Raw genomic sequence first — 26465 nt, 5'->3', positions numbered from 1 at the left:
AAAACCCATTCAAAAATTGTACCTGATAGCTCAAAAAGTAGATTTGTGTTAGTACATTCATATTTGAATGCAAAGGTAAAGGTTTGGATATTTATCTCCAACTAACCTATTTTGTATCTCCATTTCAGTAGCTTCTTCTTGGGCCTATGATACGAATGTAGATCATTATTTCCTGGATTCATCTCCGTTAGCGGGCTTCAACTAACCAAACATTCCCTGTCAGAGAGAAGCTGTCCTACAAAGATCGATAACAACGCGCTTACGTTAAAGGTGCAGTCTGCAACTCTTATAAAAGTGACGTTTTGTCATATTTACTAAAACTGTCACTATGTAAAGACAGCTTTACATGAAACTAGTAGTTTGTGTGAAAAAAACAGACTCATTGAGTCCCCGCTGCTGCTCCTGCAGCCTTTGGCAGATTGCTAGAATGCACCGTGACCGAGCAAAAAGAACCAATCAGAGCCAGGATTGTGTTGAATAGGCTGTCTGCCAGCGCCGTCTTTTTTGTTTTTACAGTGTAAGGTCTGGAGGAGTAGAAGATGGAATTGGTGACTTTTCTGCTTGAAAGGTAATTACTGCTGCTTGATTTACATTGATTTGTAATTGTTACACTAGAACTCTGTGGTGCATGTGTTGTTTGTGTGCGCGCAGCAGCCTCCGTGTGGCTGCTGTTAGTGACACTGTGTTGTTGCTGCTGCTAGGTTGGTGTACTGTGTGCACATAGAGAGAAACACTGCAGTAATATGCTTTTAACAGAGCATGTTATATTACTGTGATGTTGCTGTCGGACTAACGTTAGCTTGTTAGCTCCTCTGAGGGAGGGACTTTGGAAAGTTTGGAGGCAGGGCAATAGAGCAGCGGGGAGGGAGGGGGAGAGAGGGATCTGAAAGTCGCGGACTGCACTTTTAAGCGTGGTGATTTCAGTCTGGTTAACTGGCGCCCTCTAGTGAAGGAGGAGGATATTACAGCGTCTGACTAATCACACGGTTGAACTGTAGAACGTCACAAATGAGGAATAATTCTTAAAAAATATGAAGAATTAAAATACATAATTCAGACCAAAAACAACACTGTTGCTGCAGTAAAAGCAGAAGGTAATTAATGCAGGAACTGAATGAGTGTTAATAATATTTAAATTAATGAGAACAAAGAATCAGTTTCACTTTCTCTTCTTTTTAACTTGTCTGTGGCTCTGATGCTGCATTCATCCAGATCAGCCTACATAATAAGGTGGAATATATTTATATGTACTGTATATCTACAGTACTGAGGCTCTTTACATCACCGCAGAATACATGAATTAATTAATTTATCGCAAGCAGACTTTATCAGCTAACTTATTTTATTGATTTTACTTTATCAGTCCATCAGATATAAATCTCTGTTTCCTAAAGGATGTCATCGGTAAATGAAAGGATTGCATCAATGTCAAAATATTCTCTCTCTCATCAACTGTCAGATCAGATTTACACCTTTTATTGGACAGCTTGCTTTCTAAGACGTCTGATTGGTCAGGAGGCGGAACTTCAGCACACGCTCAGATTCTGACCAGAAAAAAACCTGCTCGCGGGCAGGCTAGTCGTTCAGCACAAGTTACCATGGTGATTTAGCTCCGTAAAACTTTAGCGAGCTTCGTAGTCCAGCACACACTGATTTAATCCCGGAAGTTAGCGCGATAAGAGGTAATCTCGCTTCGTAACATACCCCCCTTATGCCTTGGATACATTGTTTTGTAGTTTTTTTGGTCATTGTTGTTGCTGAAAACAAAAATGAGAATCATCTATTTCATGTCAACAAAAAAATCTTATAATAATCAATAATGAAAAAAATAATTATATATCACTGCCCGTGCCCAATCCTTTCACGGGCCTGATCCTTTCGGATCCTTTTAACGCATCCGTGAAACGCGTCTACAACAGGTCGGCCTATTTTACGGCAGTTTGTGTATTTAAATGGTTGAAACCCTGCTATTTAAGGAGAATTTGAAAATTATGTTTTTTGTATATTACGTTGCATAAATAGTCAGCACTTTTAATGTATTTTTGATGTTAATATACATACATACTGTACATTTTGTTATGTCAGCTGTATATTGTAGATGCTTTTCAAAACACAATATAAAAATGTAAAAAATGAATTCATGTTTTCAGTGAATTCTGATTTATTTTAGTTTTTATTTTATTTTCTGTTTGGTTTTTGATTGTTCATGTTGTGTACTGTGTTTTGATCCGTTTTTGTATTCATCGTCTTGTGGTGGTTCTTCGTTTTTTTTTTCAATTAACTATTAAAAACACCACAAAATAGTCAAATATTTACATGCGTGCTACTGGAATATTTAAGAAACGTTGTATGGTCAGTTTGAGGAGGACAAACCTCTGCCAAGTATCCTCTTTGCCAGATATTGACAATTATTGTGATTAGTGATCCTGATCATGGTACCATAATCATTCACACTTTAAAGGCTTGGAAGAAATTCCCATGGCCTTTATTTAACAATAGAGTAGGTCACCCCCATTTTTTAAACAAATCTTGATAAAATGCGCAATCCACACCCGATCCGGATGAACAACAACAAAAAAAACACAAAAGATTCCAAAAGTACACAAAAAAGACTCATAATACACTAAAAAGGACATCAGACACACAGAACAACCACCTAAACTCACAGAACAACAACAATTACACAAAATGACAGAAAAAAGACACAAAACGACAATAATACTGAAAAAAATCAAAACAGGCAAAGATTGACAATGAACAAAATGCAAATAAAACACACAAGGAATAACAAAAACCTATAATGACTCGTAAAATACACAAAATGTCAGTAGAAATTCCCAGAATAATAGGTAAAAACACAAAATTACTAAAAACTCAGAAATAATTACATAAGACAACAAACAAGCTCAAGTTGGTTGTTATTCTTAATACTGACATGAATGTTGATAATGTGGCCCTCATACCAGACAATCGCATTTTTGTGGCCCCGCTGTGATAACAGTTGCCCATCCCTGGTGTAAGGTCTGTCTTTGGATAAAATCAAAAATCTGTTGAGAACTTTTGACGTAATCCTGCTAACAGACAAACTAACAAATCAATACATTTCTTCATGATGATTGATTTCCCACTTGAGCTGTATTTGGAGTGTGTTTGTGTGAGCCTGTGTTAGATAACCTTCTTACAGCCACATCATCTTCCCCTGTGCTCTGCCAGGCCTCCGACTCCCTACATGGCAGCACAGCTCCCCACTTGAATGTGATTGCAGCAGCAGCACACACACACACACACACCCCCACACTGCTGTCTAACGAGAGGATTAGACCCCACATATTTGTAACAATCCTCTGTTGAGGTTACCCCTTCCTCTCCCAGTCTCCTCCTCCTCCTGCCTGGACACACTGCTGTGTTTATGTGTTTCTGTCAGCTCTGGCTGGTGTGACAATCTTCTGGTTTGCCGACACATGCCAGAAACAAAGAATCACCAAAAAAAAAAAAAAAAAATGAAAGAAAAAGCAGTACACGCCTACTGTATACTCAAATATAGAAGTGTTAAACGTGTGTGTGTGTGTACATAAATCCATGCTCCCAGGTTGTTGTTTTTTTTTGTGTGTTTTTTTAAAACGTTGAATATGAAGTGATTCTTGTTGTTTAAAGCTTGTTAGTGTGGCGATAATACAAGGATCCGTAGTCAGAGGTGTAAAGAGTACTGATATATCCTGCTTAATTAAAGTACAAGTAAGTCATACATAAAATACTCAAGTACAAGTAAATCATTTAAATAGTACTCATAGTTACTATTTACTTTCACCCCCCCATGTTTATTGTTGGTAATAAATCTTGCCACGGTTTCCTTGCATACAGTAAACATCTCATGTATAAACTTAAAAATAAGATGCAATCTTACACATTTGAAACTTAATATATTTTGAAAGTGTCTATTTGTACGGTTGCCGTATGGACAACCCCCGGTGCTATTGGTACGGTTACCGAAGTACAAGTACATAGCGGGTTAGGGTTAGGGTTAGGGTAAGAGTATAACCCAATATCGCAACAATTTTTAGAGTTAGAGTTAGGTTTAGGGTGAAGTTTAGTCTTAGTCACGTGACCTACACTGGCCAAATAGGAGCGCTGCGTACGGATAGAATGTCGTTATATTGATACGGCAACCGTACGGATAGCCCCTGTCATATATTTTCCACAAAAGCATCTGTATAAAATGGTTTGTCAAAATGTACAATTCTTTTCAAAAATAAAAAAAACACCAATGAATTCTATTTAAATAAAAAAAAATAAAATCCCCAGGCTCTGACCTGAGGTCAGCAGTTTATGAAGAGATCATGAAACATAATCACAAAAAATAATAATTGACTCAGTAGCGGTTAGGTGTAAAAATGTAATGAATTACTTTACTTGTTTAAAACGTACTTAAGCACAAGTAAAATGACTGATTTAGAAATATACTCAAAAAAGTACAAGTACCCATAAAAGCAACTCAATTACAGTAAACGTGAGTACTTGTAATCCGTTGCTTTCACCTCTGTCAATGGTTGACCACCAACAGATAAAATAAATGGAGCTGAATCAGACCTGTCTGACCAATTACAGGCAGGAATCTGAACAATGCAGTGATCTGATGAGAGCCTGACGTCGTGTAGCTATAGGGGAGAAAGGTCTAGATTGTAGCTGCAGCCGCAGCAGCTACAAACCACGCTCAGTACAAACCATCCCCTTAGTTGACTAAGACTAGACCACAACTCATAGAGTCCTGGTGACTGGATTATGACTGAAACTAACATTTGAGTCAACAGACTATGAAACTAATGAATAGTTTCCATCGGAGTGGAAAAACCCTAGTAATGCTTACAGGGCTGATTATTAGTGAGTGATCGTAGCGTCTGTGGTTAAGCGTGCACAGCCTGGGGTGTTCTACCCGCTCATTCTTTTGAAACAAGAAGGAGAAGAAGCCATGTCACTTATCTGAGGAATCCACTCTGAAACTGTTCATAAACACTGTCCTGCAGAGCAGATTCCTCACTCAGCTCTTTCTCTGTTATACGGTGTGTTTTTTTAAGAGCAGAGCAGAAACTACAATCCACGCAGGAGACTGTATAACAAACAATGTCCATCATGGAAAACTGTTTACGGCCTTGAAAAAAAGAAGACACATGGTTTTCACATGAAGTTCTCACATTACGTCTTTGTGTTTTCGCTGTTATGGCTTTACTGAACAGGTGGTAATCATTAATGCTTGAAAAATGAGCAAAGAGTCTCTGTTTGCATTCAGTCATGAGAAAGAAATGAGATATAGACTAGTTTGAGCTTTGACTCCTATACTGGGACAAACCTATCCTGGCCATTCAATTCAGAGGAGCTGACGACGGCGTGCCGAGGTGAGACGATCATCTACTGTATCTCTACTTCACTCAGACAGATCTGTATCTGACAAAAACACATGAAACATGCACATAAATAACGGCAGAATTTTACTCCACAATGGAATTCCAGTTGCCTTGTTTCCATCTGATCTCTACAATGAGAAGAATGCTGAAGTGTGGTGACAGAGATAGGAATGGCACCTAGAGAATGTACTGAAGTCAAAGATATCAGCGAGCTTGTTTTTAACTATCTATGCAGCTGCAGATTGTTCAGCCGAACCCATTAAAGGTAAGTATGTAAATCACACACAGGTGAGAATAATAACTCTAATAAATAAAGTTATATGAAAAATATACAATGGGGTTGTTCTTCATTATTGTACGCATTCAACTTATTGTTAATAAATCTACCAAGGAGGTAACGTTTTCGCTTATGTTTATTTATTCGTTTGTTTGCTTTTAGCAAGATTACGTGAAAAAAACGAAATGGATTTTGACAATATTTAACTAAAATCTGTGGCCCACTTAAGATCAAACTGCTCTGTATTTGGCCCCTGAACTAAAATGAGTTTGACACCCCTGCCTTAAAATATTTGTTCAATTTTTAGCCATACATATCTTGTAAAAGCTATCGTGGACTCTATATTCCAGCTGTTACTTGGGGAATGAAACGTACAGCATGTAAATGATGTCAGTCCAACAAACGAAGGCTGTGGATCACATGTTCTCACAGCTTCGCTAACCACTTACCAAACGTCTCTCCAAACACTGACACTGACCCGCTGCGGTCCTGTTCCAAACACATGGATGAAGTGGAAGGCCAAACACGCTGCACTTCCTTGGGAGGTGTGAGGTGAGAAAACCTACAAGAACTTCTCATCACCTTCAACCAGACCACCAAGTGCCTTTAGGGCAGGAATCCTACCAAGAGGCCTGGAAAACGTTAAATGTGAGGCCCCTTTAAACTCATCATCTGTTACAATGACACTTCGACAATTGTAACTGTATAGACGTGTGTTTTGTCTTTTACTGTACACACTGATTAAATGCCAGAAATCTGAAACTAAATCAGTCACATGGTTTTCATATTCACTCCCATCACGCTTTTAGAGACACATTTTTATTAATCTTGTTTTAGTGGCAAGTTTTGAATAATAAACACTATGACGAGTTCAGAGGGGTATTCCAGAAAGTGGTTATGTTCAAACTCTGCGTATGTTCGGACTCAAATGAGGGATCCCATACCTGAAAGTGAGGTATGTTCTTCTCTGAGTCCTTTACCATGGTAACATTCTTAGTGAACTGAACCTGGTCACTGGCAGGTTTTGTCTAAAAAACCCTGGGTTTCTACCTGGCTCCGCCCACCTGAACACTGCTTCTCAAGGAATACTTTAATGTACCGTGACACTCTTCTCTGAAACACATTAGTAACATCACACACCACAGACGTGGCTCACATCGTTCCAAATGTTGTGTTGCGTTACGTTTGTTTTGCAAACAGTGGTTTTCTTTATAACAATGTGGATGCAGAGCATTTAGGGAAAGGCTCTGCATGGTTGATCTTTTGTAAAGTTCCCTGGACACAAACCTGCGGCAAATGTAAAGGGGGATATGTCAATTTAAATGAATACACATATAAAGCTCGACATTTACATTATTTCTTACGATATTACGGCTGGATATATAGTAATCAACCGTAAAGTTGATTATACATAGTTTGAAAGCTATGATGGCGCAGCGGGTAAGGAAGCGTGCTTGGGAGCATTGGGTTTGGGTTCAAAACTAAACTGAGTCATCTTTTTTGTCATGTTTTTTTTCAACATTAAAAATCAATATAAATGACGCAAAGTCAAGTGGCCGTCACTGTCTTTATAGCCACTGCAGCAGGAGGGCTGTACAGTGTACACTTCCCAACTTACTGAGGCCAAATGAAAGTGGAATTATCCATTAATACACCTTTTAAATTCTAATTATATTTTGCGTGAGCTTATCCATTAATAACTCTGTAAGTTGATCATTTAAACTGTGAGTACAGGTGGAGCTGTCTATGAAAAGTGCTGTAAACGTAGAAGAAGTGATCAGCCCTCTCTATGCAGTGCTGCTGCCCCGGCTACTCAGACACTATTCATGTTATTCCCCGGTTGTCACGTCACTGGAGCGATGAAGTGTTGAAGCGACCAAAAAGCGCGACTTATCACGAGCGATTTAAGCGACTATAGTCACCGAAGTCGCGTTCTGTGTGAACACCTTTATAAAAGGCTCATATTCTCCTATAAACACCTGCTTATTTCACCCATCGGGGTGAATAAATCACTCTCTTCCGGTTGGTTGCCATGGTAGCCCGTGTTATCTCTGCTCAATTGATGATGGGTTTTTTCGCGCTCGTGCATATAATTAACCCAAGGTTTACATACTCAGGGTTGATTGACCCACTTCATACCAGCTGTAATGGAATCAGATACCCAAAGTTTCCCATCACGGTCTATGTTGACCCAGAGTTTATGATAGACTCTGTTTGATGAACCTCCTTTCTGGAATACCCCTTTGAAGTTGCAGGAGCATCTTTTCAATGGTAGATGATGGCACTTGGGCCTTATTTAATGAATGGATTGCATTTTTTTTAAATAATTATTCTTTTTCAAAAAAACAATAACAAAAACTATAAATCAAAAGTAGTTATCCACAAAAGGGCCCACATATACTTTCAAATCTGGAAATTCAGAACAGAATAAGATACGGCAATCAGAGTTCCCATGTTTACAGCTTTTTTTAATCACTGACATTTCATGAAGGAGATTGAAGTCAACATGTGGAGCTTAAATGATCTAACACTGCTGGGAGCTGTTTACGTTTCTGCTGAGAGAGAAACACAGACACACCCGCGCTTTGTTCATATGTGCTTGCATGTCTTTTCTGTGTTGACACTGTCTATAACAGGGATAGTGGTAAATTTGTCTTCAAATATGTTCTACTTGTTGGTTAAAGGTTATGTTTATATACATTGTTCTCAGCTGATTTGACATCAGCTGTCCTTAACACCTCTGTGTTACATAAGCTCATTAACAATACATCCAAGAAAGAACATGAATGCTGTACGAAAGTCAAGGACACCTTGCAGACGCCGGTGTCTCCAAATGTTACTTAGATTTCAAAGATACATTGTAAATCACAGCTCCTGTTGGTTGCAACAAAAAATAAAAATGAGGGAGTTTTATTCTGAAGGTCTTTTTTTTTGTTTGAACAAAGAGCTGCAAGCACCAAATGACCTCTTTGAATTATTATCCACCCATAAATCAAGCCATCCGTCGATCCATTATCAAAAAAGGTGTGACAATGCACACTAAAAAAAAGGTTTATCACCCATGCGACATCATAGCTGTATCTGAGGCTGTGTTAAAAGTCACATACTAACGTACTACTCATACTAAGTCTGACGTCAAAAAGAGTATGTAGTGCGTTCACATTAGATAGTATGCAAAGATTGAGTATGCAAGAAATACCCGGATGTAAACCACATTGGGAAAAAGTATGCACAGTGGGCACACCCATGATGCATTGCGAGCGGAGAGTAAAATCATCCTGGGACTGGCTTCAAGCTAGAAGTCAAACATCAACTTTTCAAAACAAAAGTATCTCCTCTTGTCTTCTTTTAGTTTTTTGTAAATAGGGCTTTTGTTTTGAAGTTAGTCTAGTCTAGTCAGTAGTACGATGGCAGGTCGCCGAAAATGTGTTTTCAGCTAGTTTTATGGATCACATGACCAGATGTTGATATTCTACGTGGTCACTCTCTCGCTTAAAATGTTTTCAAAACTTTCAAAGGATGTTTAGCCTCAGTGTGCTTCCAGTTTTTGTCGTTGTCGGTTCAAAATGCATCTTGGGAAACTTGTAAATATACTTGAGTGGGAACGGTCACCCTACTAATCATATTAGCTTGAACTGAACCAAGGACCAATAGCAGAAGAAGAAGATCTGCACAGTATCCAGGATACACCAGGAGAAGAAAGCATGTGGTGCCTTTGGCAGCGTTACCCTAGGAGGTGTTGAAGTGACCTTCCTACCAGTCTGTCATTGAAATCTGATGAGTGGCCTCTTTCAGTGGGACTATTTGTCAAACCAGGAAGAAAATCTGTTTGTATAATGATTTGAAAAGGCAAAAAATAAGTATAAGTGAGATGTGAAGGACAAACACTTGAAATGTATCTTCTATCCAAAGCAACTGAAAAATATGCTAATAGGACACTGGAATACAAAAAAAAAAAAAAAAGCATGATGGCAAACGCAGGCAGGCGTTGCAGGCATAATCACATCTGTTCGTGGGAAGAATGGAGAGGCCCTCAGCAGAGCCCTGAGAGGGTTAAAGTATGCCGGCCTCCAGCAGCGTCTGAGCAAACACACTGGATACTCCACTCTGTGCAGGGAGGCTGGCTTTAATTCAGCCTGGGCCTCACGAAGAGGTAAAGCAGTTGGCTCTCAGCCAGCTAAAGCATTGAAACTAACAACCACGAGACATCAGAAGAAGATGTTAGCCTTCAACCATTTTCTCTCCGCCTTCAGTCTATACACAACACTGTAGATGACAAGTTGTTTTATTTCAACCTTTCATTCCGTGCTGGGGCGTGGCCAAAGGACACACGGTCCTCCGGGAAAGATACGACCATCAATCTGCCACATTTGCTATGCATTTTCCCCTTCATTTCCACATGCTGACTCATGCTGGTAGCTCCTTTTACTGCGAGACGTTTGCAGCAAGAATCCTGGTTGGCAGTGCGATTGATTGATTTTTGTATGAACAACCCCCACCCCCTCCCCTTCTAACTACCCCGACACACCCTCGTGCACAGCCATTGTTGAGCCTCTGCTGCTGTGGCTTGAAGATAAGCTGAGTGTGAAAGCTGACATAAGGATAACGAATGAACGCAGAAACAGACAAGTTGAATTTCTTTTTTTTCCCTAAAGTGATTAATTTACTTCATAGCAATACAGTTGTGAGCTGTCAAAAGCTGAAAATCTGTCTTATAGACACAATAAAGTGGGTTTTTAACACCATTAAAGGACATGTTTTCCTTACGTCTCCTAAGGAAGATGTATTGCTTGTTGCATTTGGCTCTACAGTGGAATGCAGTGAGGTTTGTGTACATCTGTGCTGTTTAGTGATCCCACTACTGTCATTGCTTTGTTTCATTTGTCGAGAACATGCAGATTAGCATTTAGAGCTTTGCAACAACAGCAAAAAAAAAAAAGCAAAATTTAAAAACTAATGTCTTAAAGTTTGTTAGAAGAAGAAACATTACCGACAAAGAATAGGTTCTTTGCTCCAGTTACAAAGAAACAGCAGCGGTTTCAGATAGAAGTTGATTTTTGTTCATACTGCTCTCGAGAGAACAATATACGTATGTGACGCAATGTTTACATTCATGGTACACACCGTAAACAAAGTACATGCATGAGTGTTGCTCAAAATGATGCAGTGTAATCGACTCAGCAGTTTGTGCACTTTTCACTCTGCTTTCCTGACTGGAGACTACAGCACTGACTGTATGTGTGTTTCCTATAAGCCCCGCCCTCCATGGTCTAGTCATGACCTGCAGTCATGTGGCTAACATGAGGCAAACTAAGCAGAGGCTCTTTGCCATCTTTTGGGGCTCACATGTGATTAAAGTATTTCATTTAAGTCCACTTGGTTTTAAGAGGAAAATGAAAACCGCATGCTAGCAAACCACAAACCTGCTGCCCGCTGAAACGTGACACACGTCACATTTCTCATGCAAACGTCTTCATATCATTTCTCACGCTTCAGAAAAAACCGGCACTTTTCCCTCTTCTACTTTCCTAACATATAATCGTTCTTAGCTGCCCTTCAGCACGGTTGGTAAGAGATTCCTGACTTCAGGGGACGTTGAACCGCTGTTGTTTTATTTATGTTGCACCGGTTCCCAAAGTATTTGATACATTTCTACAGGCAAAACGGAAACTTTGAGGTTTCACAAAAGTCTCTCCACAGCATTGTTGCATTCTCTTATCAATGAGCCCGAAAAAAGTGTGTGAGGTGAGAATGAAACAGGAAAAGACTGTTTAGTCTGTTTGTCTCTGTGTTATCTGTAATCTGTGACCATCCACACAAGCTCAGGGCATTAGGTTACAGAGAGAGACAAGTTTCTGTCAAGGACTCCGGCACAAAATGAAGACAGCTCTGTCTGTGTGTGTGTGTGTGTGTGTGTGTGTGTGTGTGTGTGTGTGTGTGTGTGTGTGTGTGTGTGTGTGTGTGTGTGTGTGTGTGTGTGTGTGTGTGAGAGATGAGAGGCATGTTCAGCTGTGGATGATGGGATGTTGACACAGCTGTGTGTAAAACAGACAGAACATTATCTTTTAGTCTCTTATTTTATGTTCAAATTCTTGAAGTGACCTAAAGAACAACACACAGAGAGAGAGAGAGAGAGAGAGAGAGAGAGAGAAACTGTTTCCATGACAACAAAATAAAAGCAATATTTCTCAATGTCATCAAAGTAGAATTGCGCTTTGAATGTGTTTCCATCATTGTAGGGCGGTTTTGGGCAGACGTTTCATAACTCCCGTGAAATCTCATCCCGCAGGAAGTCGAACGCTCCAAACCTCCTTATAACACTCCGTATTCCTTTGTTGTTCCACGCCTAATGTGGCAGTTATAATTCTTAGGTAATGGCTATCCGTACGGTTGTCGTATTAATATACCAACATTTTGTCTGTACGAAGCGCCCCTATTTAGCCAGTTTAGGTCAGTCGTTGGTCAGTTTAGGTTGTGTGACTAAGACTAAACCTAACCCTAAACCTAACCCTAAACCTAACCCTAAACCTAACCCTAAACCTAACCCTAAACCTAACCCTAACAATTGTTGCGGTATTGGGTTATAACCTAACCTTAACCCTAAACCTAAACGTACCAGTAGCACCGGAAGTTGTCCGTACGGCAACCGTACAAATAGACACTTTCTAATTTTTAAGTATAATGTTTACTCGGAGTGAAGTGGTCATGTGATCAGGTACGTCACGCCTTGTATGTGCAAAAAAGGTGTTTCCATAGCGCTTTTGCGACACATTTCAATATCGAAACGTTTGAAATTCCTCCTATTGTAAGCGTAAAAACTTTTTTGCGATATTTGGTTGTTTTTTCAAAATTCGGGTGTTTCCATTACCAATTTTTATTGCACTGTTTAGATTTTGCGTACTTCCAAAGGTAATGGAAACACAGCTATTGAGAGAGAGAGAGAGAGAGAGAGAGAGAGGATCATCGAAACAATGTTTAACTTTATTAAGAACATGACCATGTGTGGTTCTGTTTTACACTGAGTCAACGCTAATCAGGGTTGTTTGAAAGATGAAGTGAGCTTTAATGTGAGCTTTCCCTAAAGGATCAAAATCCAGTAACTCACAGACAACATGAAGTGTATTTGGAAACTCTACTTGTTTGATTCATTATTTCAGGATGAAGATGTGGGGGGGGGGGATCTTACCAAACACACCAAGCTTTTCCATTCCTCTGGACCGTTTGTACCTAACCTTCAGTTATTGTGTAAGGCCAGTAAATAAAAATTGGAGGGGAAAAAAGGCTGTTTTGCTGTTTCACTTGGCACAGCATGCAGTGGGTTCAATGCTGTATTAATCTTGATTTTAAAAACTGCCAGAGTACTTCTTGGCAAGCCCCGTTATCCTAGAGACAGAGTGAGACTGTGCGTGTATGTATGTGAAAGAAAAAGGAAAGAACATTATATAATCAACCATCACTTTATGAATGGCAAGGTTATCAAAACTGGTTATCTCCTCATCACTATTACTACTGCTGCTGGTATTTTGGTATGGCAACGCACTAACAGACAGGTTTGCACTCAGCTATGCTCTTCTGAGGTGTTCTTGGTCTGCAGGAGTCAATATCTGCCCAGCTCACCACTTTTTCAGAGAAAAAACACTTGTTAAAGCTGCAGCATGTAGAATCGTGAGACTTCTATAGAAACAACCATGCTCCCCCCTCCCCTCCCTGTTTCGAAAACCTTTCGTCCCGTACAGGTACCCTCGTGAATACGCACAACTGTAGAGCTCTTAGCGACTTTTTTCACAATAGACTAGTGACAAATGTAGGGACTTGTGTAATTGGAGAGTTTTGAGATTTTTTGAGAGACATGAAAGCACACATAACTCACGGTTCCTCCTCTGTCACAAAGCTCACACACAAGCAGCCGCAGTGATCCCAGAGCTGACAAACATTCTCTCTACCCAGGATATGCTTCTCTTAGGTTTACAATAGGGCTACGTATCGCCAGGTACAGTACCTAGTGATACAATACATCACGATAATTTTGCCCACGATAACGATATTATTGCGATACAGCGATTCTGCAATAGCCAATATATCATGGGACATTTCATCCACGATACTATACGATATCTGTCACTGAAGAAATTCTGAATTTGACTTCACTGAATCCATTTCACAGGAATTACAAAATATTGTCATTCAATTTCACATGAATGACAGCCAAGTAAAACAGTCTATATAACACTAAATATCCACTCCTCACCTATTGGCTCATTGTACTATGTATGTACTGCATTATTTCTGTGTATCATGCATATACTGTTTGCGTCATGTCTCGTATGTTGCAATATATATATATATATATATAAAATCAATATTTGGTGCCAGAGAATCGTACCTCATGATGAAACCTCTCGATACATTGTATCTATTATTTGGCACACCCCTAGTTTACAAGCTATTTCGATAGACTGCATGCATCCACCCCACATAACGAGTCAGAGGGATCACATGAGTCCATTCCATCCGAGTACGTTTGGTACTTTTGGGTTTTAACTTTTTCCGCTTGCATTGCCATGTGAACATTGCACTTTTACCATCGATGGAATGTGAACGCACATTGACTTCAGGGAAGATCTATGATTGGCTGAAATCCAATGTCACACTCCTGGTTTTCTAAAGCCTAAATATGAAGCCAAGAGAAGGAGAAGATATTCACTGTCCACTCAGAACACTTCCAATTACAATATGCCCAAAGGCCATTACGGATTTTTGACCAAATGATGCACAACAACAACAACAACAAAAAAAGTGCATATACTGCAACTTTAAGGCCCATGATGCATTTAATGATTGGAAGCAACCAGAGTGGTGTGCTCCTACTGTGGATGTACATTAGTGGCTTTCTGTGGTGCTTGTGTGGCATGATAGGAGGAATGAACAAAGAAATTCCAGAAATGGGAATTGAGTATATATAGTTGTCGACACAGGACACCCCGGGCAAGACTCCACTGGACAGGAAAACGCGTTGTATACAAAAAAAAACAGAACTGATTAAGGGGTAAAAGCATGAAAACTACAAATAAGCAAAAATAAATGTCACTAAATTATCAATATAATTGTGGGACTAGGATTACAAGAAAATAAAGTAATAAGAGCGACAGGTTTGGGATTTACCACAGCACAGAACCCTATTTTAGAAACAACAAAGCAGTTTTAACATATATTTAACATGTTTTGTTAACAATCTGCAACTTATTGGTCAGTGTGCAAAAATGTCAATTAAACCTTAGACAACATATTAGTAAAAGGAGGACTGCCCTCTAGCGATCAGAATGACCTAATAATAATAATTTAAAAAATGATTATATGATGGATAAATTCAGCATCATTAGGTTTTAGTTGTACTCCAACCCATAGCAGTTAGAGAAATGTATCATTGTGTAGCTCTGCAGAAGGCGTGATATCACTGGCAGCAAACACACACCTGACTAAATCTGCTGCTGGTGAAAATGTCCCACAGCATCACTAACTGAGCTCAAGTGGGTATCATTAAATGTTTATTTAGGACAAATAGTCAAATTATTACAGTTACTAACGAGAAAGTGAATCACTGGATGAAAAGTGTTGTGGACAAAACCATTTGTTGACAATGTTTCCTTTTAGAACTACGGTGGTTATTACACGTTAGCACATCACGAGAAGAGACGTAACTGAACAAAGCTTGTACTAGGTTGAGATACTTTTTTCTGTTTCATAGAAAAATAACAAAGCGATCGTTTCAAATTTGTTAGCCTCAATGTAAAAACTCGGCCAGTGTTTCATAGTTGTTAAAAATGTGTAAACATGAAAAATAAATCTAAATGTTAAATCTAAATGTAAACTGCCCACTATGCATAATTTCTAAAAAATGTAGTTTTACACTTGGGTGACTAATTTAACATTTATATTTACCTTGAGATATAAATTTACATTTAACATTTAATTTAGATTTATTTTTCGTGTACACATTTTTAACAATGATATAGGACCTGCTGTTTTACATGAATTTCTGTCTCAAATGTAAGAAAAATGAGCTAAATGTGATTTTACATTGGGCACCCATACATTTTCAGCTGCGTTTCTGCGAGTTCTGCTGAAAGAAACAACAAACTGTTCCAATAAAGTCCCACAGAAGCGATTCTCACTCTTCGTGTACGTAACACTGAGAAAGCCAAGCTTTACAGCAAAATAAGTTTCTATTTACATCCATATATGACAAAAGCGTTTTATTTTCTATGCACACCAATCTTTTGTTGCTTCATCTTCTCTGAATCCCTCCACTGGAAACTCCAGATTTGCCAGTGGATTCACAGCTGCAGGGTGGCAGAGGTCTGTAACATGGCGTTGTAGATGAACGTGTTGTTAAAGGGAACAAACTGGTGGCTGATGATCTTGATGGCCTCCTGAGCAGCTGATCCTGAACAAACACATGGTCAAAATTTAACAGACAGGCCCAGTTTTCAGAGTGTGCTGAACGCTGACTACAGAATTCACTCGTTTTTATTAGTACATATCTTACCTCCTATAAATGCGGCGACCGTGTGTGGTTCTGATGCTCCGAATCGACAGCTGGGTTTAGGAATCACAGTCAAAGTGAGTTTCCAACCAACACCTTGAACAGTAAATAACGGTAAACAAAGCTTACAACTCATGGACGTAATCGTCTTTGATGTTGACGTTGAGGTTGTACTCCTGCATCACGCTGTTCACACACAGCTTCAGTTTGCTGATGTCATCTTCCACCTGGTAGTTATATACACCTAGCAATAAAATAAACATGTACTATATTAACAGAGTTAGACTGCAACTCGTCAACTTGAGAGTGGTGTGTTATGTATTTGGGCAATCTGAATGAAATGTATGCAGCAGACGTATGAATACACAGCTCTACACGTTAGTGCCACCGTGTGGAGGAAAACGCCAAATACATGGAAAAACGAGTCAAAGTGAGCATGCATGCCCCCTAGTGGGCAGAAAATATATTGCTGAAAAAAAAAAAGCTTTTAGCAGTAATTTGATTTGAGAAATACCAAAATAATACACAGATGCAGTCCTTTATATAAACAATATAATAGTCGATAGAACAGTGTGATATACACAACCTGTTTTTTTTTTTACATTTTAGGCAGTTTATCTGAATCCAACTGGAGATTTTTGAGGTGCTTCTCACTGTTTTGTGCATTTGAAAAGGCCTGTGATATTGAGAGTTTTGGAAAGAAAGTTTCTCAGTGCACCTGGATAGCGCGAGTGTTGTTGATAGAAGCGCTCGACACCTCGAAGTATGAGGTAAAAAACCATCTCACTGTCTGGATTGTCCATGCACGAGGCTGGAAAGATATTGCCATTATTTATATATTTAAAAAAAAAAATCAGAAATACACACAGACTAAAAATTTAAATAATCATTGACTCACTGATTTCGTCTTTGTTTACTGAATCCACGCCATATTCTTCAGCGAGAGACCTGCAGCGCACCACTCGCAGAAAGGATGCATTCTTACCTTAATATCAACATAATGAAGTATGGGCATAAATAATTACAAAGAGAACAGTGGCAACAGAGTGACAGCTGATAGATCAAACATACAGTATATATTAACATGCTCACTTTTATAAAAAGCACAAATAAACAAAACCAACAGAAAACTTACAGAAAAGCTTGATGTCATTATCCGGGATGACGTCAGGTGGCTGAAAAGTGGAGTTTCAGTCATTTAAACTCAACACGTTTCCCCATAGTAATCTATTACCTATTTATTATGGCTCAGGTTTTTTGTCTTTAATGAATGGTAGGAAATAAAATCACAAAGACTATTAAAGCATCACTTCATCACATACCTTTCCTAGTGACTGCAGTAGTCTCTGTACGTGTGTAGAAACTGCTGCAGCATCCTGCATGGCCTTTGTTCTGTATCTGTACAAAAATATACACAGAGAAACCAAAGCAGATTGATGATTGGATCAGACCAGGGTTGGGGTCAATTATAATTGTAATCACGTAATTGGTAAGTAATTACAATTATAACATGATTGTAATTGCAATAGTAATTCATTGTAATTGGCACGAACGTTCTCTGAAAACTGTCAAATTACAATTACAAAAACATAATTTACTGTAGCACGTGAATTCCTGATGAGGAAGATGAGTGACACCCCAGTTCCCCACAAAGATGACAAATGTACAATCGCCAACATCCTCAGCACATTTAACTGTGAACTTAAGGCAATGCTGATGGTTTTAACAGCCTTGCTCTAACCTTAGAAGCATCGACACCTGTGAAAACTTGTTTTCAACACTTAAGAACAGAGAAACGCCATCTCCCACTTTACTGACATGGGATAAACTAAAGAGAGGACGCCGCCGCCTCTACTCAAAGGAAGTGTGTGCGCGCGTGTGTGCGTGGCGCTGTGATGGACTGGCATCGTTCCAGGGGTATCCAGGAGAAACTGCAAGACCCATCATAGTATAAGGTGTTTTTTTAAGCCAATTGTTAAAAAACGTGTAAGTGTGCCTACTTGGTGCTAATTATGAAATCAGTGTGCCTCAGTATATATCTGAGCACATTTTGTGATGCTAAAAAAAAAAAGTGACACTGTCATTCTTAGTCTCTAGGCCAGATATTATATTTGTATTGATAGTTCATGGGATGAATGTGTGCACTTTTATTTGCACTTAAATCGTTAAGCTACACAAAATCTTTAAAATGCAATCTGTACATATACTGTATTTACTGTTTGTTTCTGCAAATAAATACAGTATTGTTTGTGCAATGTTGAGCAATTTGAATGCACTACCCCTTTATTTGGATTTATATAAACTATATGGAATTAAAACAACTACTTTAAAGAATTCTAAATAAATACTTTTAATGATTTTAACTTATATGTAGTCCCCTTTGGTAAAGCAAATGTATTCGTCCATAATCAAAATTTGAAGGTAAACTGATTCATAGTTTCTCTCTCTGTTGATCTTCATTTGTAGAACCAGGTTAAACACTCCTGGATCTAACTTTTCCCTGTAGCCATTACATTTGGTATTGCTATGTAAGTTGACGAGAAAATAACAAGACGTGGCAATTGTCCTGCTGCCTATTAAATTTCCCATATAACGGGTCACCTTAGTCATCATCAGAACAGCTGCCACCCCCCCTGAGAAATTTGTCTTGAGGCGCCACTGCTCAGACGCCCACACCAAAAATATTAATACCAATATTTTTCATTGATTAGGAAGCCTAACAAGGTAACCAAAAGATGAAAAAGCATGAACTAACATTAGCTAGCATTAGCACCAACAAAGCATTAGCATTCGCTTAGCAATAGCATTAGCCTAACATTAGCATTCACCTATCAATAGCATTAACGTAACATCAGCCTAGCATTAGCATTCACCTATCAATAGCATTAGCCGAGCTGTCACTAATCTTTTTAAAATAAATATCAATGTTTGGCACCAGTGAATCGCTAGACGAAACATCGCAATATATTGTCGTATCGAGATATTGTCACACTCCTAGTTGAAATGTTTGAGAAAAGTTGAAATGCCTCCTGCATCCTCACTAATAAATGCTGGTAACCATAGGCTGAGTTGTAATTGAACATGGATAATTAAAGACATAATTGTAAATGATTAATGTAATTCACCCCAACCCTGGATCAGACTTCCTTTAACTTGTTAAAACTCCCTAGAATCAGAATAGTGAGAAGCACAACAATCCTTCCTACTCACACATTTTGGAGGTTGATGAACTTCTGAGAATCTGCGATCATGTCTGGGATGGTTCCTCGAACTGGAAGGTCTCTGTTGCCTTCACTGTGGACAAAGTCCTTCACAGCTCGCAGCATCACCCAGAAGGACGAAGACTAAACGGGAACATTACATAACAAATTCCCCACAGTTTGTAATGGTACAAGAACAGTGAGAGTAGCCAGGATTAGTCCACTGCACAAAGTAACAAGTGATGTTTTTATACTGCATTTTACTTGGAATATATACATACATATATATGTCTTTATTCTGTGCTCATTTTAACGTGTGTCTGTGTGTGGTGGATGGGGTTTGTACGGTAGGGTGTAATTTTAACTATGTAAAAGCACTTTGAGCTGCATTTATTTGTATGAAAAGTGCTTTTTATAAATAAACATTGATTGATGATATATATATATATAGTTATTTGATATGTATTGTGTGTGATGTGTATTTGAAAAATAATTGTATTTGTTTTTAACTGTTTTTCTTTCTTTACCAATTACTAGACATTTCAGTTGGAAGGTTGCAAAAACACTACATTAATGTTTCCAATGCAGAATGTGAAAAAGTCCAAACCTCAGAGTTGATGTTGTTGCACTGCTCACTATTGAAGAGCTCTTCCACAGCGCTGGGAATCTACAGGACAAAAACACATTCTCTATGTACTAAAACGGTTTTACTTTGACATGATTTTTTTCCATTTTTAATTCACACCTTGGTTTGATTTAATGCAGTATTAACATTTTTAATGGCTTCCTCAAAGTTCTCCTCATCTTCTGGCACACCGTTCTCATTTTTCCTGATCCCTGAAAGAAAGAAAGAAAGAAAGAAAGAAAGAAAGAAAGAAAGAATTGCCATATGAAGTTCAGACATAACTGTGATATTGATCGATACATGAAGACATGCACACGTACCGTCCCGTATTAGCTGTCTGAAGGCCTCCTTTTCCTTATAGTTTTGTGGTGGTTTATAGTTGTGCTAAAACAGCAAACAAAAAGCAGAAAAACACTTCAGCAAAAGGCAACTCAAGCTAAAATCTTACATAAAGATTAAAATGGAAATCGAGGCCACAGAGAGTTATTCCACCTCACTGAGCCACTTCTCCAAGTATTTAGCAATGATGATAATCCACGGGGTGTGGCTGTGATCCTGGGGGGTTAAACAGAGAATGGGAATCAGGTAAACCCAGTTGACCTATTGTATCACAATGAGATGAGATAACGAATGAAACACACACCTTTTTGTTCATGCTTTCAAGGTCAAAAGACTGGAGGTGGTTCTTAAACTCAGCAAAAGGCTTGTCTAAGCGTAAGTCTTCTAAGGCACTGTCTGGGTGAGATTCAATCACTATAAACACACACACAATTCTAATTAATGGATCACAAATGTAAACTTTTATTTTTTTTGATAATATTTGTATCTAAACCTCACACAAACCAAAAAACTGACCTGTGTGCTCCTGAACCACTAGCCTCATGTAGCCGATCAGGCCGTAGGTTTTACACACAAGGAATGGGATGCTGGCGCTCCAAAGAACTGAACCAAGCCTCAAACTGGTGCTAAATGAACGTGGAGGAATGCAACATTCAGTGGATAATAGATGGAAAAATCCCCCCCCCCCAAAACCAAAAAAATCTAGTTTAGATAAACGGCATCTCCTACCTTTCAGGCAACTGCACAGCAATGACGATGGTAAACCTGTGGAAAAAGTCTGGATTGTTGTCAAGGAGCTTCTCTGGACTCTACAGGAGTGACAAACACAAAAGAAAAGAAAGAAAGTTTCCTGTTAAAACTCACTTCAACAACTTTTGGTTTAATTATTAGAAATTTAAAGTTGGTTAAAATTAGGGTTGCATTATAATTATAATTGCAATTTTAAAAATCTGTTGCTATCGTAAATAAATTGTTATTGAGTTTAGATAATTGATTTTGTCATTGCAATTGCCATGAAAATTCTATAAAACATGTAAATTATAATGGGGATCCATGTTACAGTTTTATACATATTTAGTTAACAATTATTCAAATCTGTTTCATATCAAGCTTTCCTACATATTACCATTTCATATTTTTTTTATCTAGTTGTATACTGACACAATAAAGGCTTAGATGTCCACACCAACAATATTAAAACCTATATTTTCAATGATTAGGAAGCCTAACCAGGTAACCAATAGATAGGAAAGAAAATTAATGATAGATATTTGTTTATAGTGTATTTTACAGCTAATTTAGGACCTGTTATCATTAGAGATGCTAACAGGAAGCTAACACAAGAGGAAGGTTAACTTTTATTGGGTTATTTATTTCAGGCTCAGTAATTGTGATTAATTGTAAATGACTTTCTGCGGATAAAAAATAACTAATTTATTTGTAATTGGAAAAAAAAATGCTGGTCACTGTAATCGTAACTGAATTTTAATTGAACATAGGTAATTGAAAATGTAGTTTTAACTGAAAAATGCAATTGACACAACCCTGGTTATAATTCTCCTTTACATACTGCAAGCAAATCACCTTTGTTCCATGTTAGAAACCACATAGCCACGATGCATCTGAGTAATGAACATGATTTTACGAGAACTACCGCAGTGATATCAGTTATATGTTGTCTGTGGTTTAGTCTGACACAAACAGACAGGACTACTATGTCTATTGTCCATTTGAAGCCCTCAGTGAAAACAATGAGACATACAACAGTAAACCAGACCTTTGAGTATATTACCAACCTCCTCCACAAAGTTTCCAGATACATGACTGTTTAGCTCCTGCAGCAGTTCTGTGGCAGCTTGTGCTCGGTTCTGGAAGAAAACAATACAACATAATAAAAAATGTACTGATGCAAGATGCAGGACAGGAAATTGAACACACACACACACACACACACACATATAAATATATATGTCAAATTTACAACAAAAAACAAGAACAATAAGTTTCTCTGAAATTGCTTTAGCATAGCAACCTATAACTAAATTTCGCTTAAATTGTTTATAATATTCAGGTTAAATCACGCACTGTAAAAACTAGAGAAAAATGAATCTAGTTCATCTGATTTTGTCAAAAATATAGAAAGATTATTTTAAACATGGTTTGATAAAATGAAATAAATCAGGAAGAGCTACAACAGTAAAAGGAATGCATGTAATTTAATCTACATCTGATAAACTTACTTTTCCAATGCTGTTATACGTCAGGAAAAAGCTGTAAGACACAATGCAGACATACTGCTATGAATGTGTTGGTTGGTTATTTACTCTAAACTTTAACATCAAACATGTGCACTTGACTTATAGTATGACATTTCTAGAGTCACAGCAACACTCACTCTGCAAGATCAGCTGAGAAAAAGTCATGATTTGGAAAATAACTCGGTAAACATGCAGTATCGCTACCCACTACTTGTTTTATAAAAAAACTGAAATCACTGACAATCTTCACAACATTGAACCTGTATATGAAAATATACACTTTTTTCTTTTGTGTTCTCTCTGTAAATACACAAATGTTATTAATTTCTCCCTTACTTGTTTCCAACATCTTCTCCAGTGACGGTGTGTCCATCGACTATAGTGAAGGCTCCAATACCTGACAAAGATACACTGATAATATTAGATCAATAGTGGAAAAAACAGGTACAGCTGTGAAAACATTAAGGTTACCTGGAAGCACCAGGTTCTTCAGGATCTCGGTCCCGGTGGCAGTGGCGTTGATGAGACACACGTGTGCATTCTCCAGAGTGTCTTGGCCATGGTCACCCCACAATCTGCAACACAACGTGGGCATGTATGTGACCATAAATAACATGATAGATTCAACAGGGTCTAATGTGAATGTGTGTTTAGCTAGGACTGAATGTTTTTTGCATATGTTCTGCTAGCCAAAAAAAAGATGCAGCAGTGTTACCCTAAGCATGTTGAGCAGCTCCAGAGGAGGAATGAATACAGTAGCAAAAAACAAAATGCTACACAACAACGTAATAAGCTGTAAGACTGTGCCAAAAGTTGAAAAAAAATCCATTATTGTTGTTGTAGAATTGTTTTTTGTACTTGATGGAATTTTTTTTCTATACTTAAAAACTGTCAAGTGACTTTTGCCACAACAATCTTACCATGGTCACATGACTTTAAGCACAAATATCCTGGTTGGAACTTAAATGATTTTTTTTTTTTTTGTACTTGAATATTTTGAGTTTGTACTTAAAGCCAGGGTAGGCAATTTTCAAAAGCTAGCATGATTTTGAATATAGCATCCTCCCAGGGCTCCACCTTTACCCCCTCCCCTCTGTGCTCCCTCTAAAGCCACGCCCCTCACTCACATGCACGAGCACCTGTGCTCCAATAGCGGACCTAAGCTCATCGCTTGTATTGTGTAGAAACTTTGTCGTCTCATGTCTCATCCAGCAGTAAGTAAACACTGAACTTTATCATTATATATGTTAAAAAACGTGACCAAAAACTCTGTCACCGGTGACGCGCTTTGAGTGTGGGCTTGTGCACGCGAGGGGTCGAGAACAAGCAGGGAGATGTGATTGGTTAAAAAAAAAAAAAAAAATGTTTTTTCATTGGTCGAAGTTTTTACAGGTTTTCAGCTAATACAGATAGCAGATTTTCTTCATTCCTTTTTCAGAGCATATAAGATCTTAATTTCTGTCTAGACATAAAGACAATTTCAACCAAAAACAGAAAAAGTGTATCTGGAAGAAATTACATACCCTAACTTTAAAGGAGCATAGGGCAGGATTTGAGAAAAAATAAACATTCATTTTAAGTTTTTTTTAATGCTAATGGGTGATGAAGCACTCCAAACCAAAGAGTATGATCACAACACATATTTCTACCTATTGCCTTGAAAAGATTGTGTGATACATTCTCTAGTGCTGTTCTGGGTCCAATTTCACCACACAGTTCTGCGGACGTGAAGTGAAATGACGCTGATGGTGACGTCAAATAATGCTGTGGGCATTCTCCACGACTTGGAGAGGCGTCCCAATACCAGATATAAAAAAAGAATGAGAAGACGGCTTGGAGACTGAAAAAAGAAAAGCACAGTGGACTAAACTACTGTTTGGTTCCACAGATGTACGCAGAGGCATGTGCATAGGTCTTGCAGTAAACAGTCACATGTACGGCGAGTTGATCGGGCCGCATTTTCTCGTCCGAGTCCGACCTAACAGTCAAAACATCCATTTTTTTTTTTTTTTCAAAGAAATTACATATTTACGTTTGTTTAAGTGGTAAACACCAATTTTATTAACAAACAACTGTTAATGTCAAACACAAACAGGACACACAATAGACCCATCGGATCTATTTACATAATCCATATATTAAATATAAGGATAATCCATGTTATTATGCAGGAAAAAAAATGTTTCAATGGTGTATTCCTTAATAACTGGAGCAGAGGAGCAGAAGACCTGCTACATCAGCTGTGGTTGCTCCAGCAGGAATAGAAGAACGCTGTGCGCAAACGACACTATGTGATAGAACCCGAACACAAGTTCTACATCTGTCCGGACCCATTGGGTCTCATCAGGGTTCGGTCGGGAATCCATCTTCTATCCACAACATCAGCTTTGCTCCGGTAATAAACAAACAGTTGATACGCGACCCCGCGGCGGCTTAGCTGATGGCTGCAGTTACACTAACCACAGTGGTGTTACTATGGAGTCTGATTTCTAGATCCTGCCCTATGCTCCTTTAAAGTATTTATTTTTTTTATTTATTTTTGTAAATGAAGACATGTTTCTTTGTATGTGTAAAACACACTGAGTTTGCATGTGAATCGTAGGGTGTGAATAAAACATGTTTTGTTATGGAGTGAGGTTTTGGTATGATTTCCACGCCATGCATAATCATCATTATCATCATCTATGTGGATAATGATGTTTTCAGTTAGCAGGTTTTTGTTTTGCTATAAATTATGGAAAACGATGCTTCACCAGCAAATCAGGAAGATAGAGTTTAGTATGTTATCAAAAAACATATATTTAAAGACCAACGTGCAATGCATTTAATAGTGTTGGAATTCATATTTAGCATTGCTGCAGGGCTGATACGGGAGTGTAAACCTACAAATAAGACTTGTTTACCAATAATTCAGTCACCATTTTGTGCACTACTTTATCTATAACGAAGCACACATTTGTATGTCATGTCTTTAATGTGGTCAGCACAGTGATGGTTCCCACCACACAGAAAAATAATCACAGCATCCCTTTCACTGCTAACCGACTCTCCTCGTTATCACTGGAAGCTAGCGGCGGCTAACATTAGCGCCACTTTTTCCTGCAACGTTTACGCTCCAGGAACTCACATAAGATGATAAAAATGAATCAGCTGTTGAACTACAGTGTGAGTACATGTGAAGGCAGTGATGTAGCTCAGTCCTACCGGAGCTGCCGGTCGTATTTCTGCTCTTTGGAGGTTTTGTCGGTTGCCATGATCTCTTCTAATGACAGGACCCGGTGTTGTTGTACGTACGCATCTTTACTTCCGCAAAGGCTGTTTCGTCACAAGCAGGTCTGCGTTCCAGTACCCGCACTTTCGAGACAGAAAAAAAAAATGAAAATAAAAACAAAAACGAGTTTTAAAACTAAATTGGAGAGGTTAACATAAAAGAAAAAATGATTCGATAATAAATACGTTTTAATGATTGAGTTCACACTAACTGCACAGCGTTGCACAATCTGTTTTCTGACTTTAAACTGTCATCATGTCTTCTTATTAGTCTTACCAGCTTCTGTTCTCTCTACAGCTGCACACCTGAATCAAATAGTGCACACCCAGAGAGAGCAAATAGAATGAAGAAAAAAAATCACAACAAATCAACCATATGTGCTACAGATTTTCAACTTTCATCAAAATGTCGCCCCAATAGTGGAAAAACGTTGGTACCTTTAAAACAATTGCAAATTATAAAGTCAATTACTCTGTTCTTTTCAAAAACTCCTCCCACAAGTTTTGCTCCATTGACACAAAACGTGCTACAGCACATCTTCAGACTGTCCAAC

The 26465-nt window shown here is 38.4% G+C and overlaps 1 protein-coding gene across 1 annotated transcript; it reads right to left on the bottom strand.

Annotated features, from left to right (window-relative positions):
- Nucleotides 1–15914: 15914 nt before the first annotated feature.
- Nucleotides 15915–25956, bottom strand: nae1 (nedd8 activating enzyme E1 subunit 1). The gene is made up of 20 exons (XM_028437140.1): nt 25846–25956; nt 23113–23216; nt 22978–23038; nt 22624–22654; nt 22180–22251; nt 21113–21192; nt 20900–21009; nt 20688–20797; nt 20537–20599; nt 20365–20428; nt 20165–20256; nt 20027–20086; nt 19430–19563; nt 17542–17617; nt 17355–17394; nt 17118–17204; nt 16938–17030; nt 16349–16463; nt 16223–16272; nt 15915–16120 (listed from the first exon to the last, which is right to left on the bottom strand). The coding sequence occupies exons 1-20, from the start codon at nt 25893–25895 to the stop codon at nt 16011–16013; spliced, it is 1602 nt and encodes a 533-aa protein (XP_028292941.1). The 5' UTR covers nt 25896–25956; the 3' UTR covers nt 15915–16010.
- Between the last annotated feature and the right edge of the window lie 509 nt (nt 25957–26465).

Source organism: Gouania willdenowi, chromosome 3 (genome assembly GCF_900634775.1).
Source record: "Gouania willdenowi chromosome 3, fGouWil2.1, whole genome shotgun sequence".
Lineage (NCBI taxonomy): Eukaryota > Metazoa > Chordata > Actinopteri > Blenniiformes > Gobiesocidae > Gouania > Gouania willdenowi.
The sequence above is the reverse complement of the archived record's forward strand: the minus strand, read 5'-3'. Positions and strand labels throughout refer to the sequence as shown.